General features: G+C 51.8%; 1 protein-coding gene across 27 annotated transcripts in view; it reads left to right on the top strand.

Annotated features, from left to right (window-relative positions):
* Positions 1-15,573, top strand: part of OTOF (otoferlin) — a 108,691-nt gene that overhangs the window by 82,603 nt on the left and 10,515 nt on the right. For 15 of the 27 annotated variants that reach the window (XM_052809657.1, XM_052809655.1, XM_052809653.1 and 12 more), the window contains 15 exons: positions 1,001-1,153; positions 1,634-1,823; positions 2,161-2,285; positions 2,945-3,079; positions 3,561-3,722; positions 4,916-5,035; positions 6,180-6,341; positions 6,638-6,800; positions 7,705-7,835; positions 9,398-9,427; positions 10,080-10,214; positions 10,629-10,695; positions 13,205-13,359; positions 14,052-14,186; positions 15,113-15,250. In XM_052809657.1, the coding sequence (XP_052665617.1) occupies positions 1,001-1,153; positions 1,634-1,823; positions 2,161-2,285; positions 2,945-3,079; positions 3,561-3,722; positions 4,916-5,035; positions 6,180-6,341; positions 6,638-6,800; positions 7,705-7,835; positions 9,398-9,427; positions 10,080-10,214; positions 10,629-10,695; positions 13,205-13,359; positions 14,052-14,186; positions 15,113-15,250 (2,001 nt within the window). The remainder of the gene's footprint in view (positions 1-1,000; positions 1,154-1,633; positions 1,824-2,160; positions 2,286-2,944; positions 3,080-3,560; positions 3,723-4,915; positions 5,036-6,179; positions 6,342-6,637; positions 6,801-7,704; positions 7,836-9,397; positions 9,428-10,079; positions 10,215-10,628; positions 10,696-13,204; positions 13,360-14,051; positions 14,187-15,112; positions 15,251-15,573) is intronic. The other 12 variants (XM_052809678.1, XM_052809666.1, XM_052809675.1 and 9 more) reach the window with 5 other exon arrangements.

Below are 15,573 nucleotides of genomic sequence, written 5' to 3'. Positions count from 1 at the left end.
AAACAAATTTAAGAGCCCTTCCCAGCCAGTAACAGAGCTGGGTCCTCCTGCAGCTGAGCTGAAGGCATTTCTGCCAGCCTCAGCCATGGCAAGGCCATGCAGTTCCCTGGGGGATCAGTCATTGGAAGGTGGCACGTGTCCACAGCGCATTAAAGTCAGAAGCAGGGAGCCGTTTCTGATCCTGGCTAGGTAGGGAGTTGTTAAAATAAGTGGCTTTACAAAGGGCTGTGGGATAAAGCCCTGTCCTCTCACGGAACTCAAACTAATTTTTAGCAATGCAACTGTTTTCTTGCTTCACTCCAGCTCACGGATGAGATATAATAGTCCAATATATTAGAGTTACTCACAGCATTTCCAAAGGGATGCTGTATCTGCAAAGTATTTTTTACTTCCTTCAGAAAATTATACCATTCCTCTGATATTTTTACAGTTTAGGACTGAGTCAGGCATTGGGGGTTATTGGTCTTCATGGGAGCTGTAGTTGTTGCACCTCATTTCCCATGGCAGGCTCCCAGCCTCGACTACATATCCTTTGTTACTGCAAGGCCCTCCTTGGCTTTGACGCACCACGGCAGAACATAAACCAGACTATAAGGTGTGATGGGACCTGTCCAGACAGGGAACCTCTTCCATAGTAAGGAATGAAGGTATTGCCCCTGCCCTACAGTCCCCATGGCCACTGAATGAAGAGAGGAGGAAAATCTTTAGTCTTTTAATCCAAAATTATCTTTTTTTTTTTTAACTAGAACAAATATAAATCCCACTTTCCTTCCTGCTAGGCTTCACCCTGCTGAGCTTAGCTCTGAGCAGCTTTTCTTAAGCAGACAAGCTTCTGCAGTTGGAGGCTCGAAACCATTTCAATGGCCCTAATGTGGCAATAGATACATCCATCTCCTGTGGTATCTGTTGAATTTGCCTTCAGAAGGTCTCCAGCTCCTCTGGTGCCTCAGTGGTCAGAAAGAGCGGAGACACTGACAGGGCTTTTTGCTGGTGTTCACAGCCCCAGCACACTATTCCTGACATCTTCATCTGGATGATGAGCAACAACAAGCGCATTGCCTACGCCCGTGTCCCTTCCAAGGATATCCTCTACTCCATTGTGGATGAGGAGATGGGCAAGGACTGCGCCAAAGTGAAGACCATCTTCCTCAAGGTGCTAATCTGTCTTTCCTGGGGGAACAGCAGCCAGGAGGAGGGAGATGGAGGAAGGACAGACTGGGAGGACGGGAGATGAAGATGAGAGCTGTGTATCCAGTTTTGCTGGGGCTTGAATACTAGGCAAAACAGACCCATACTCTACTGGTAGGGGTGGAAGTCTGCTGCTAGAAATTGTGAACCACTGATCTTACCCAGACCAGTAAGTGAGAAATGCTTGGAAGGAGAGAGATGTTTGATCCTGCTGGCCACAAAACAGGATGCTGGCTTAGAAAGAGGAAGCCAACATGGTGGGAAGCAGATAATGCATGAGCCAGAGTAGTGTCATGATCCAAAATGATGAGCTCTGGGTCCCTGGTTTTAAGGGGCAGTGGTACAAGCAATGCACCAGAAGGAGATGAATGCTGCAAGAGGTGGTCTGTCCATCTCTTAAGGCCTTCCCTATATCCATGTAAACTCTTCTGTCCTTTGTGCCCAGCTGCCTGGGAAAAGGGGCTTTGGACCTGCTGGCTGGACAGTTCAGGCCAAGATGGAGATGTACTTGTGGCTGGGTCTCAACAAACAGCGTAAAGACTTCTTGAGTGGCCTGCCCTGTGGCTTTGAGGAGAAGAAGACCACCAGAGGCCAAAACCTGCCGTCCTTCCCACCCATCAGCCTCCTTTACACCAGTAAGAACTTCCTGCCTGCAGTGGGTCTGGGGACAGGACATGGAGAGGGCAGGAGGGACCCTGGCTGGACACCACTTGGACCAAGGGCTTCCAGGAGCTGGGGTGTGGGAACTGTTCACCCTCTTCCCTACCCCATTTATAGCTGTCATTCTGCACTGGGCGAGCAGGATGCCAAGGAAGTCCCTATCCATTCAAACTCATGCTTTGAGTCTATACCCTTCAGCAGTGCTGGCCCTGAGCAAAAGCATGTCCCTGAGACCTCGCTCTGCAGGCTGAGCCCCACGGTTGGGCTCCAGGGTTGCGTATCAAGCTGTCTCACTTCCCCTCTCTCTTGCAGAGAAGCAGGTTTTCCAGCTGCGAGCCCACATGTACCAAGCCAGGAGTTTATTTGCAGCTGACAGCAGTGGCCTTTCGGACCCCTTTGCACGAGTCTTCTTCATCTCCCAGAGCCAATGCACCGAGGTAAGCACCATCTCCTGACCTGGAGGACTGGGCTCTGAAGTTGCATGTCCCTGGACATCCTGCTCCCCTGCCACAAGTCTTGTGACTGCTCGTGAATCAAGGATGAGGTTGATCATGGGGTCCTGCAGTGGGAAAGCAGCTGTGGCACTGGGGCTTGACTGTCTCCAGGAGCCCCTTCCCCAGGACCACCTTCACGACATGTCCCCCTGCACCAGCACACAGCTATCCCGTGTCCCTGGGGCCGTGATTCACCTGCCCAGTTAGGAGAAACTGGAGCATGTTGAAGTGGGTTTTGTGTCTTCCCTTCCTGGGCTGAGGGCTGCCAAGCTTTAGCAAGCCTGGTGGACACTGGAAAAGGTGGATATGGTGTCCCTGCCCATGGCAGGGGGATTGGAACTAGATGATCTTTAAGGTCCCTTCCAACCCAAACGATTCTATGATATGATTCTATGATATAATTTGTGTCTGCTTGCCTGCTGTTGGGGGTTTTTTTCTCAGAATGGTCCTTGGGAGATACCCCATGCCTCGCTGGTCCAAAAAAAAACATGCAGCAGCCCACTAGTGCTGCCAGGCAGCTGAGACAAATGCCCAGTCTGCTGCCCTTGCACCAGGGCCTTAGCCTCTATCTGGAGCAGTAAGTCTCTCTCCCATTCTTCCAGGTTCTCAATGAGACCCTTTGCCCAACCTGGGACCAGCTGCTGGTCTTTGACAATGTGGAGCTGTATGGAGAAGCCCATGAGATGCGGGATGACCCTCCCATAATTGTCATTGAGATCTATGACCAGGACACAGTGGTAAGATGAATCCCAGCAAAGGAAAATGTTTATGATTTAGATGCTGCAATCAGTCCTGAGTCAGAGGGTGCAAGGGGTAAGAAGCAGCTTTACTCCTGGAAAATGGTCCCCACCACACCTCCCGTGGCATGAGCAGCCTCCGCTGCTCATTAGACCTCAGACTCAACTTAATGATATCTTATTTTTGGAGAGTGAAGCAAGAGCTTTTGTGAGGTTGGAGGCAAGGAGACATTACCTGAGTCTTTCCCTTTAGAAAAGCTCCTCAGCCCTGGTCTCCTTGCTGTCCCAGCCCTAGGCCACCTCCTTCACCTTATTCGATGAAGCCAGGAGTGAAAGCTGTCACTGAGCTTTGGTGTCCCAGGCCCAGTGGGACCTGGTCCTATTCTGGTCCTGTCCTGATCACGATGGGGAGAGCTGCACAGCTAATTTAGGAGACCTCCTGTTGGGTCAGCAAACCCAAGTGCTCTCTTCGCCTCTCCAGGGCAAAGCTGACTTCATGGGCCGCACCTTTGCCAAACCGGTGGTGAAGATGTCGGATGAGCACTACTGCCCGCCGCGCTTCCCCCCGCAGCTGGAGTACTACCAGATCTACCGGGGCAACTCCACCGCCGGTGACCTGCTGGCTGCCTTCGAGCTGCTCCAGGTACCAGCTGGCCAAAGCCACCCCAGACCAAGGGAGGAAAAGGACAGGATGGAGGGTTGCAAGGGAGCGGGGCTTAACCTGTGCTTATATATCTTAGGTGCTGCAAAAAACAGGTAGTTCATACATCCTAGAAAATCTAGAAGGGTTTAGCACAGCTACTAACCCAGTGAGAGGGCAGATCCTGCCCAGATACACTGGTCAAGATGATGTGCAGTGAATCCCAGGTATCCTGCTGGACAGGACACCCCACTAAAAGTGTTGTGTTAGCCAAAACTCTCTACAACGTCACTGGGATACAGGAGATGCCAATGGGAGTCTTGGTGCTCTCAGTGATGCCAATTTGAAGGTCTCAGGAAAAAAGGGGTGTGAATTTATAGCAGCATCCCAAGGATATGGTGACATTTTAGCCACATAGTCTGTGGGGTAGCAGAGTTAAACCCTCCTGCTTTCGTACTTCCTTTCCCATATGCTGTCACTGTTGTATTTGTATGGACGTGTCTCGGCAGTCTCCTGGTGTGCAGGAGACTTCAAAGGAGACTTTGCTTTACCTGCCTGTCTGTCTGCAATGTGGTCAGATGCCCTATGACGGTGGTGAGATCAGGGCAGCCTTGCAGGCTGCTGCTGAGCCTGGTGTCCCACTCCCCAGGGTGCTTTTCCCATCTCCTTTGTCTGCCAGGGCAGGTGCTCATCCAAGCCCTTTTTTCACCCAACTTTCCTTGCAGCGGGGTGGTTTCTGTAGGGAATGGCTCACGTGGGATATTTGATCTCCCTCACGCCTTGGGCTGGAAACGGGACCTGAAACCTGCTCCTGGGCTGAGCTCTCAGACCATTTCTGCATCTCTTCACACCCAGCCCAGGCAGATGCGATTCCCTGCAGGAAGAAAAGGAACAGCCTTGGGGTTGGGGTATGTTGGTGGGCTGAGAAGTTTGCTTTGCTGCTGGGTCTGTCCTGTGTGGAAGCACAGCACTGCCCAGCACCTTCTGCTCACGTCTGCCTTCTCCTGAAGTACCTGCGCTGTACAGTCAGCTGGATGCTCAGCAACCCTTGTTGCTCCTGCACCCTCTGAGACAACACAGACTTGATGTGTGAGACCAGGGTGTGCCAGTTACAGCTGAGTGACAAAAAACTGCTTCCCAGGAGCTGAGCACCAGCTCAGAGGAACAGATCCTAATCCATGCTGCATCTCTTCCAGATTGGCCCTGGGGGCAAGTCAGACCTGCCCCCAGTCGATGGACCCACAGACATGGACCGGGGCCCCATCCTGCCAGTGCCACTGGGGATTCGGCCAGTGCTGAGTAAATACAGAGTGGAGGTAATTGCCTCGAAGCACCAAATTTCAATGTTCAGCATTGTGTGGGGCAAGAGAGCCCGTCCATGGGTGTTTGAAGGCCAGGCAGGATCTCTGAGGCTCTGATGACTAGCTGGGCACCAAGACCAGATGTCTGCACTGCAAGGATCTGTCTGTACTGTCTGCACAGGGAGCGAGGTTGCAGCAGCCCTAAAAGAACAGGGAACTGGATCACTCTTTGCTGTCTTAAATGTGGGCACCATAACAAGTGAATGCCACTTGGGCTGAGATGCAATGCAGGGCACATTAGAGATACACATGAAATACATCTCCGCGCGAAGCAGTCACATAGGGTAGGTGAGCTGCATCCCACCAACATCAGGCATCAAGGGCAAGATGCCTCTCATGTATCTGTAGATATCTAAAGGGCGATGCATCCAATCAGCATCCCTTTCCCTTGGTTGTCTTGGTAGATGGTGGTGATCCAGGCAATACAGTCAGTGACGTTCTGTGCACAGTTCACCCATGGTTGTAGGTGTCTCTGCCCAGGTGAGATGCTGCTGACCAGATCTCCAAGTCTCTAAAGGGATCCTAGTTCCTGGTCTTTGAGACATTTGCATCTGGTTAAATAAATTGTATTCCTCTGATGTGCAAGGTGAATACAGCCATGGGGAATCAGGAGGTGGAAAAATCTCAGTTTAGGGGAACTTTTGGTCACGGTGGCAGTCTGTTACCCTAAGAAGGGAGAGGAAAGTTTCCCCAGTGATACTGATATAATTTTGACAAAATGCTGCCAGTGCTGAATCAAGAGCCACTGTGGATGGCCAAAGTTGGTCTGGTCCTGCTCCATGGAGTCCCACGGCAGAAAAAGGCTAGAAAAAGAGAAAGGCAGAAGAGTATCTAGGGCAGCAGGTTGGAGACCTTAGGCTGCTGCAGGTCAGGTATGGGGTGGATTATGTGGGGTGTCAGAGAGAGACTGTGCTGCAGCCCTGAGCCACGTGGAGAAGAAGATACCTCAGGGATCCACCACTGCCTGGACAATGACGTTCGCAGTAGGGTCCCTGCTCCTGGGGGATACGGAGAACCAACTCCGTTGACTCTGGCCTGGCTCCAGCCAGGGGCAGTCCCTCTCATATCCATGTTCATTCTTTTCCTCCTCCTGCCCTAGATCTTGTTCTGGGGGCTCAGGGATCTGAAGAGAGTGAACCTGGCCCAGGTGGACCGGCCCCGTGTGGACATTGAGTGTGCTGGGAAGGGGGTCCAGTCAGCCCTCATCCAGAACTACAAGAAAAACCCCAACTTCAGCACTTTGGTCAAGTGGTTTGAAGTGGTGAGTGTTTCCTCTTCCTTCTGAGCCACCAACTGAAACCCAGTTTTTCTGGAGCCCAAACCATGGCTCCTAGCCCTTGCTTCAGTTTTGCCACAGCAATGGAGGACGTGAGCTCCATCCCAGCTGGTGATGGCCTTTCTCTGAGGGCTCCCAAGCCATGCTTTGCTGGAGCTGCTCTAGACCTCTTCCTCCAACACAATCCCTGCTTTAGTCCCTACTGGCCTTTCCAACTACCAAAGTAGACATCCCACAGCCCACACCCAGCCCTTGATAACCAGCACACCGTTGCTTCCCAGGACCTCCCAGAAAATGAGCTGCTCCATCCACCCCTCAACATCCGTGTGGTGGACTGCCGGGCTTTTGGGCGTTACACCCTGGTGGGGTCCCACGCTGTCAGCTCCCTCCGAAAGTTCATCTACCGCCCACCAGATAAGAATGCCCAGCACTGGAATATGACAGGTACCAGGCTTGGGCCATGGGGGCCTGGCTGGTATGGGTCATCAGTGGGGGGTTGTGCACAGAGAAGAGGGAGATGGGTAGAGGGTTGTAAGGACAATGGGATATTGCCTGCTTGTTGGTTAAGCAAGAAATGCTTCTGGGTCAAGGGGGTGTGAGGCCATGATTCCCCTTTGATTTTTTTGATCTGTGGGTCTCACAGCGAAAACTGTGTGCCCCCCCTGACACCTGTAAGACAAGAAAGGCTGGTTCACCTCTAACATCTCTGCAGCTTCATGACTCTAGACTTCCCAAATGTTCCTCAAGACTGGGAGTTGAATTTGCCATGCTCAGTGCCTGCTGCTGCTATTATTTAAGTAAAGACTAGAAAGCTACAGATTGAGGCCACCCTCTCAGTCCCAACCACCACCCAATCTATCAGCACCCGCAGCAAAACCCATCACAAACCCACTTTTCCTGCACCCAGCACAGCAGCGGAGGGCTTGGTGAGCCACAGGAATTGCTCATCTCCTCCCAGTCCTCGGTGGAAGTGGAGGGTCTCTTGGCTAGGCAGAGACAGGAGGTCTGTGGGGGGATTGCCAAGGGCCATCCCTGGTTCCAGCCAGAGGTCTGGACCTGTGGTTGTGTCCATGCTATGATACTTTCAGAGCAATCACCCTCTCTGCCTCTTCTCCTCTGGACACTGGTGCAGGTGAGAAAAACCAATTCTTTCTCACCATCTGCTTTCCTTTGCTATGGAAGGGGTTTTTTACTCATGCTGTAAGGGTCTGTGCTCATTTCCTCTGCTCTTCTCTGAACAAGGCAGTCACACATCACTCCTGCATGAATCCTGTAGGATCTCTCCTGAGCTCTCCGTTTCTCCTCTATGCTATCCTTCTCTCTTGTTCTTTCTCTGTCCTCTGTCCAGCAAAACACCTCAATGGCTACCTGGCAATGGCCAACGGGGCCCATCGCTCTCGCCCCACAGGGGAGATCGTTGTCAATATGGAACCTGAGGTTCCCATCAAGAAGATGGAGACGATGGTGAAGCTGGAAGCTGTGAGTGTCCGTATGTCAGCACCACTTTAGCATCTCTTTCCTCACTGAATTGCCAGTCTTTGAGTAACCCAACCCAAACAGAGGCCGCCTTGTCCTGCTGAACATGGAGTTGGGCTGATGTCTGGAATGAAGGGCTTTGGGTCATTGTCAGTCCTACAAGTTGGCCTCTTTCTGTCCTCTCTGAAATTAGCCGGTGCTTGCTGCTCAGAAAAGGACTGTCCTGGGCTATGCAAATCAGACAGCTTTATGTTTTCCTTCAAAAACAGTCAGATGGGAATGAGCACCCACGAGCACAACCCTGTCCCTGTCTGTGACCAGCACAGACACAAGTGACCCATCAGAAATTCCCCATCTGCACAGCTGCAGCGATCCTGCCCTTTCAAAGCACCGCACACTGCGCAGTCTCTGCAAGCAGCCATGGTCACGCAGATTTCCCTGATTTTTTTTTCCTTTTTACAATAGTTTTGAGACATTCAGATGGCTACATCAGCTCTTTGAAATGCCCATTCAGCATTCTAGATGGGTGGTCAGCACAGTGTCACTGAACAACTGCTGTACAGCAAGCCTGCACCTTACAGGACACAGCAGATGGACGTGGTGTAGACCTGATCCAGGCACACAGAGTCAGTCTGAGGCAGCCAAAGCTCTTTGGACCTATTGTGCTTGCCCTGAAAATTTGGCGTTGTATGCATTGGACCGGCAATGTGCCCCAGAGGCATCAGGCTTTGTTCGCACACGGAATGTGCCTGTGCCCATTTTCTTGCCCGGAACAAGAATTTCAGCTCCTTCTCATACCTTTCTGGTCCAGAGCTTCCTCCACAGAAAGAAACAGATTTCTTTTTGCAGCAGGCCCTTTGCAGCAACATGCTCACACAGCCCCCCAGACAAGCAGCACATGTGCATATGTGTGCCTACAGGCATGTTGTGAAGGGCCAATGCATATTTGGAGCCCACATGTGCACATTTACAGAAAGGCTATGGCACATACAAAGCCTCACAAGCACACATGTACAGGTACATACACACCCCCCACAAGGTCCCTGGTGCATTCACATACGCACCTGTATGTAGAGTTCCTCGTCTGTGCCCAAGAAGCTGTATCGTGTATGTCTGCTCCCAGACATACACGTATGTGTATGTGGGTATGTCTGGAATGCCCCAGCACACACATGCTTCTTGAAATCTACCACAGTAGCTTGCAGACCTTCCCAGATAGACAAGAACAGCTCCAAGAGAGCAGAGAGGTGTTATCCACGCCGAAGGCCAAAGTGTCTTTCCAGCCCCAGTCCCTTGCTGTCGGGGACTGTGGTTCTCCCTTAGTAGAATGCAAGAGAGACGTCTCCCACGCGGAGGTGGGTTTGGTGTGTCCCGGCAGACCTCTCCCCTGTATGCAGAGCTTTCCCAGCCAGGGCTCTTCATTCCAAGGTGTTTGCTTCCTTCATCTTTGGGGACCTGTCCGTGACTTCTAATGCATGTGTGTGCCGGGGTGTATTTGTACTCAGCTGAGGCTGCGCTGCTAACCTGCTCTCCCTCTCCCTGTTCCCTTCCTCTCCGGGCGGCAGAACTCCGATGCAGTGGTGAAGGTGGACGTGGTAAGTGATGGATCTGCTCTGCATCCCTGCTCCCAACCCTCCACACCCCATCCTACCCTTCCGTGCAGCTTTCAGTGGACCATGCATCCTCACCAACCCGAAGATGGGGGGGGGACCAGCGCCTCTTCATCCCAGGGCAGAGACAGAGCAGCGTTGTCTCATCAATAGATATGGCAGTGGTCTGGTTCCTGCAGGTGGGGAAGCTCTTCTGGGCCAGCACTTCTCAATCCAGCTGTCCTGGGAGGAGCAGGGCAGGCAGCGCCCTGTGGGAGAGATGCTGGTTATTCCCACCACAACCAGATTCCAGCTGCAAAAGGCTTTATTGCACCACTGAGTGGACCTGGGGTACTTTGCCGGGCAGAGGGAGGATGGCTACCGTGTAAGATTCGGGTGCTGTAGCCTGGGAAAAGCGTGGATGAAAGGGATGATGGACAGGAGGGGATGTCTCAGGACTCTGACACTGTGTCTCTCCGGAGCCTTGGGCATCTTCCTTTGCTGCTCTGTGCCTCAGTGTCTGCATCTGTAAAAGGGGGACAGTGCTGGAGAGTTCTGCCTTCTCAGGTGCTTCGCCCACCACGTTTGCCCTTCAACAGACATTTTGCTTTCATCTGATCCCTCTTCTTCTCTGTCTTTGCTTCCCTCATCCCTGCAGTCTGAGGAAGAGAAGGAGAAAAAGAAAAAGAAGAAGAAAGGAGGAGGAGGAGAGGAAGTAGAAGAGGAGGAGCCGGACGAGAGCATGCTGGACTGGTGGTCCAAGTATTTTGCTTCAATTGAGACTATGAAGGAGGTGGGTGCAGAGCAGAGGAGGGGTGTATGTGGGGGGGAGAGGAAAACTTTTCCTGCCTGCAAGGTCTCGCTTATTTCCAGCTACTTCCAAAGGCTTTGGGCTGTGCTGCTTCCCTCGCTAATCGTGCCTGGCTGTCAGCAAGGCTTTTTTTAGCTGGCAGAGCTAAACAGGATTCCCCTTCCTTGATTGCACTCTGGGTGGACTTTGTGACTGGTTTGTACCCGGACACGACTATTTAACAGCATCGGTGCTGAAGGCTGCAGTGAGCAATTTCTATTTCTCCAGCACTGCCAGAACCTCGCTCGTGGCTCAGATGGGAAGAGCGAGCTGTGAGCCTGAGTTACAGGCATTTCCAGTGAGCACAGAGACCTCGGCACCAGCACCCACTCCCTGTTCGCTTCATTTCTTCCCCAGCAACTCCGGCAGCAAGAAGCGGCTGCAGCCGAAGCGGAGGAGAAGGAAGAAATGGAGATTGCAGAGGGTAAGCAGGTTGCGAACGAGAGAGGGAGCATGGCAGGGAAAGGTAGGACGAGGACTCCTTTTGGTGCTCAGGCATCCCTTTCGGAGCCTGCCGCTGCTCTTCTGCCAAACCAGATGCTCGCAGCGTGCTGTATATCCCCACGCAGGATCAGTTTTTGTGAATGCAGGTCTGGTGTGGGCTGTGTTGGTTTAACATGCTAATGCCAGGTGAATCCAAATCAGAGCACAGTATTGTGGCAGCCTCCAGCCCATCCGTGCTGGGAGGAAGGCCATGTGCAAGTAATGCAGACTAGTGACCGGGATCCACGTTATTGTCCATGGACATTTTTGTGCAATCACAAGTCAGTATGTCAGTAAAAGTCCTGTTGCTTTGGCCGTGCAGATGTGTTAGCTATAGGACTCTGTGCTTGAAGTCTGTTGAGCACATGTCCTGGTTTCAGCTGGGATAGAGTTAACTGTCTTCCTAGTAGCTGGTACAGTGCTATGTTTTGAGTTCAGAGCGAAGAATGTTGATAACACTGATGTTTTCAGTTGTTGCTCAGTAGTGTTTAGACTAATGTCAAGGATTTTTCAGCTTCTCATGCCCAGCCAGCGAGAAGGCTGGAGGGGCACAAGAAGTTGGCACAGGACACAGCCAGGGCACCTGACCCAAACTGGCCAACGGTGTATTCCATACCATGGGACGTCCCATCTAGTATAGGAACGGGGAAGTGGGGGGGCAGGGATTGGCCGCTCGGGGGACTGGCTGGGTGTCGGTTGGCGGGTGGTGAGCAATTGCACTGCGCATCATTTGTACATTCCAATCCTTTCATTATTGCTGTTGTCATTTTGTTGGTGTTATCATTATCATTATTAGTTTCTTCTTTTCTGTTCTATTAAACCGTTCTTATCTCAACCCATGGGTTTTGCTTCTTTTCCCGATTTTCTCCCCCATCCCACTGGGTGAGGGGGAGTGAGTGAGCGGCTGCGTGGTGTTTAGTTGCTGGCTGGGGTTAAACCACGACAGCACACCAAGTAACAGATACTTCTAGATCACCTTTGTGGGGTTTTCTGTCCTCGTTTTGCAGGAGGCTTAAAGTTTGTTTTGGTTTTTTTTAATTTTGCTTTATTTTTATGAGGAAAGATTCAACCAGACAAAAGGTCTGGGATTCATCTAATCTGACTGCTTTTACCTGCATGCAGAGGCCTCCTTGTCTGCTGTTCTAGCACAGGCAGTGAAGAAAAATACACAATTTTAGGGCAAGTTCTCTGACCAATTTTCAATACTATGCTACAATAAGATGAATTGCGCCCTAAAAGCGTTTTTCTCTGAAGGAAGTCAGGGGTCTGTAGCTCAGATGGGGTGTTGCAGATGTCTAAAGTTGGGTGAGATGAATTTTGTACCACAGGCGATGAGGGCCAAGAATACTGGTGAGTTGGGATATGTTGGTCAAGGGTGACTTTGTCCATTTGCAGCCTGGAGGCTCCTTGCCAGTCCCACCAGTGGGGCTTGGAGGGGTTTCCCTGAGGACTTTTACCTGTGCTCTCCATATATTCCATGTCCCCATGACAGCTGGTTGGTGTCATGCCCAGGCAATGCAAAATCCATTAGCTGAGAAAAATACAAAGCCTGGTTTCTTTTGGAAGACTAGCATTCATATCACGAGAAAGATGAGGCTGGGTCTTGCTGAGCTTGGAGACAACTCTAAGCAGCTTCTTCCTGGGCTTGCTGCCATGGCAGGGCTGCTGGGGAGGGTGTTTTGTGTCCCCCGTTGTTTTCTTTCTGTCTTCTGAGAAGGATCCATTTTCCCTTGGCACTCCCATTCCTTCCTCCTTTCCTCTTCCACATTAAGTCTGTGTCATCTCTCTGTCCCCATCTGCATTGCCCAGCAGTCATGAAAGCTGGCAGAGGCAGTGAGGGACAGGGATTGTAGAAGGGTGGGAGAAGTGTTCTCTGAACGTGCTTTTCCAGGCAGCCTGTTCCGACTGTAGTTGATGTCCCTGGCTGGTGGTTCCTCTGAATAGAGACCTGAACAACCTGCCGCTGCAGCTGGCCATGGGCAGCAGCCTGTGCTCTGGTGCTGAGCATCAAGCGCTGTCCCCTCTGCAATACCTAGGCTGGGGTTTTATCTCCAGGTTGCATACAGCTGGGAAAGTCTCCAGGGGAAGGAAGGAAAGGAGATGCTATGGGCAGGATCAGGTCTTCTCACTGCTGTTGAAGCTAGCCAGTGTCCAGCACTCTCAGTCCGTGTTTTGTAGTCCTCCAAATGACTTCTGCTCAGGTCAGCTCTGGAAGTTCCCTGCACAGAGACCTCTGGTCTTCTGGAGATGCTGTGACCTGGTCAGAAGTGGCCAGAGTCAAGAAAAGACAGGAGAGGGCTGAGATGGGAGTTGCAGGCAGTAGCAGCTGTCAGCTTTCATGCTCCTCCTGTTTGAAGGACTTTGATCAAGTTCCCCCCTCCCTGTCTCCTCCACCCCTCCTCACCCTCATTTCCATGTCCTCCTTCCCTGCCGCTTCCCCTCGGGCTCAGAAATCAAACTTGATGACTCTCCCATGAAAGGCTCCAAGGGTCAGGCAAAGAACAAGGAGAAGTCCAAGACGCCCAAAGACGATAAGAAGAAGAAGCAACAGTCAGCCCCCGAGCTTCCGGAGAAGAAGAACAAGCAGAAGATTGACGAACTGAAGGTGCGTGTGTCGGCAGGGGAGGAGAAGGTCCTGCCTGCTCGGTGGCAGGCTGGAAGTCTGGCAGGATGGCAGTCCCAGCCATCTGGAGATCAGAGCAGGATGGATCAACCCTGCCTGAGGCACCTTGCCTATCCGAGGGGTATCCCCCCTTGGCGAGATGTGCCTTGGGACCGCCAGCTTCTCTCCATACTTTGAAGGAGTCGGCGGTAACATGCTTTGTGGAAAAGGCATTGCCCTGGGATAGGATTGTCCTTGGGACAGCTTGGATGTGCCCTGGCTGGAGGGGAGAGTTTTCCAGCCTGGCCATGGCTGGCCCAGTCAGGACTCAGGGCAAGGATGGGCTCTGGTTCGATGTACGAGCCCATGGTGTTTATTAGGATTAATGTAGTCTGTGATTCTGGGGCTCAGAAAGGGCTTGAACCTGGGTCTTGCACAGAGCAGGGACAGCCGCCTCGCCCATTCAGCTGAGATTCCCTCTTGTACGTTATCAGTTCAGGGAAGTGCTTGTGGCGTCAAGGTCCAACCAATGATCCTGGAGATCCTTTTCCTTCCTAGAGAATTGGGCATTGAGAGCTGAGGTGTCCAGGTTCCCTCTAAGTTGACTTGGGCAGTCACCATATCTTTTCCTCACTTTTTTTTTTTTTTTTTTTTTTTAAACCTAATTCCCCTCCTTTAACTATCTGTCATCTCAGGTCTTCAACAAAGAGCTGGAAGCAGAGTTTGATAACTTTGAGGACTGGCTGCACACCTTCAACCTGCTCCGTGGGAAGATTGGGGACAATGATGACAATGCAACAGAAGAAGAACGGATAGTGGGAAGGTTCAAAGTGAGTTTGGTTGCCGAGTCAGGCCAGGGCAGGGACAGTTTGGGGAGCTCTTGCCAACGGGTTTCCCTGCTGAAGCTGGTTTAGCCGGAAAGGGTTGGATGCAATAGAATCCAATTTGCATTGACCCAGCTGCAGGCACCTTGCAGGGAGGGAAAGCCTCTAAGGATAGCCCCATAAATCAGATGGCTTCAAAAAGCGCAGCCACAGAGGTGGTGATCTGCAGGCAAACAGATCCTTGACGGTTCTTATAGAAGGCCAAGGGAAAAGCAGCTTCTCTTTCTTGCCCACTGTGAAAATAAATCATGCCCTGGGTTATCTCTGTGAACCGTTTTTCACCAATACCAGTCACCTGCGCTCACAGCCATGTTGCACCATTGCCAGCCCCCAGGCAATGTAGGAGCACATCTGCCAGCTATAAGATTCTTAGACAAGAACCTTTTTGAGGGTGTGATCCTGACCAGATGAAGCCTGTTGATGCCAGTTTTGCCCTTTGTTTGCTTGGTGGAGGAGATGAGCAGGCAGTTCCCCACCCTAGCTAGGATCAGATGCTTTGGGTGCATAGAAATCAGCAGTGTTTCATGTGGTAGTTCCCAGATTTTCCAGCCCATCCCTCGTCAACCCTTTCATTCCCATTTTGTCCTCCTGTCAGTTTTACTCTTGGAAATCCCTGTCCATGAGCACCTTGCTAGCCTGATTCCTCTGCAGGCCTCCTTCCCTTTGTCCAGTTTCTCTGCTCATGGTTGCAATCTCTGAAGAGGTGCTTGTGCGGTGGAGGAGTTTTCCAGATCTGGCCTGTCTGCTCCAGCACATCGCTAGAAACAAGGATATTGACTGGGTCCTCAGGAAGGGTGGTTTGGGATGGGTCTGCCCACCCTGAGCCCCTGGGCAGAAGGACTCTCATCGGGCTGTGCACTCCCTCGCATTAGGGCTCCATGTGTGTCTACAAAGTGCCGCTCCCTGATGATATCACCAAGGAGGCAGGATACGACCCCAACTTCGGCATGTTCCAGGGGATCCCCAGCAATGACCCCATCAATGTGCTGGTCCGAGTCTATATTGTGCGGGTGAGTATAACTGTGTGGTGTGGTAAGGTGAGATCCTGCGCTCCCTTCTACGGCACACATCCAGGAGCTGGTCCCAAAGCTGTAGGGATGCTGGGGGGAGGGGGTGTGCTCCAAGCACTGGGAGCAAGCCAGATCCAAGCTCCTGCCAGATCCTGAGACCTTTCTTCTGGTGTGTAGGACGGTCCAGCATATCTGTCCTAGTGCTTAATTCACGTGAATAATTTGGATCAGCCCAGACTATGAGGTGGTGGTTCCTTACATAGCCACGACACCTCAGTGAAGTACATGCAGAGCAGAATAGGAGCTGGTAGGAGCTAGTAGAG

The sequence above is a fragment of the Harpia harpyja genome, chromosome 15 (genome assembly GCF_026419915.1).
Source record: "Harpia harpyja isolate bHarHar1 chromosome 15, bHarHar1 primary haplotype, whole genome shotgun sequence".
Taxonomy (NCBI): Eukaryota; Metazoa; Chordata; class Aves; order Accipitriformes; family Accipitridae; genus Harpia; species Harpia harpyja.
The sequence above is the reverse complement of the archived record's forward strand: the minus strand, read 5'-3'. Positions and strand labels throughout refer to the sequence as shown.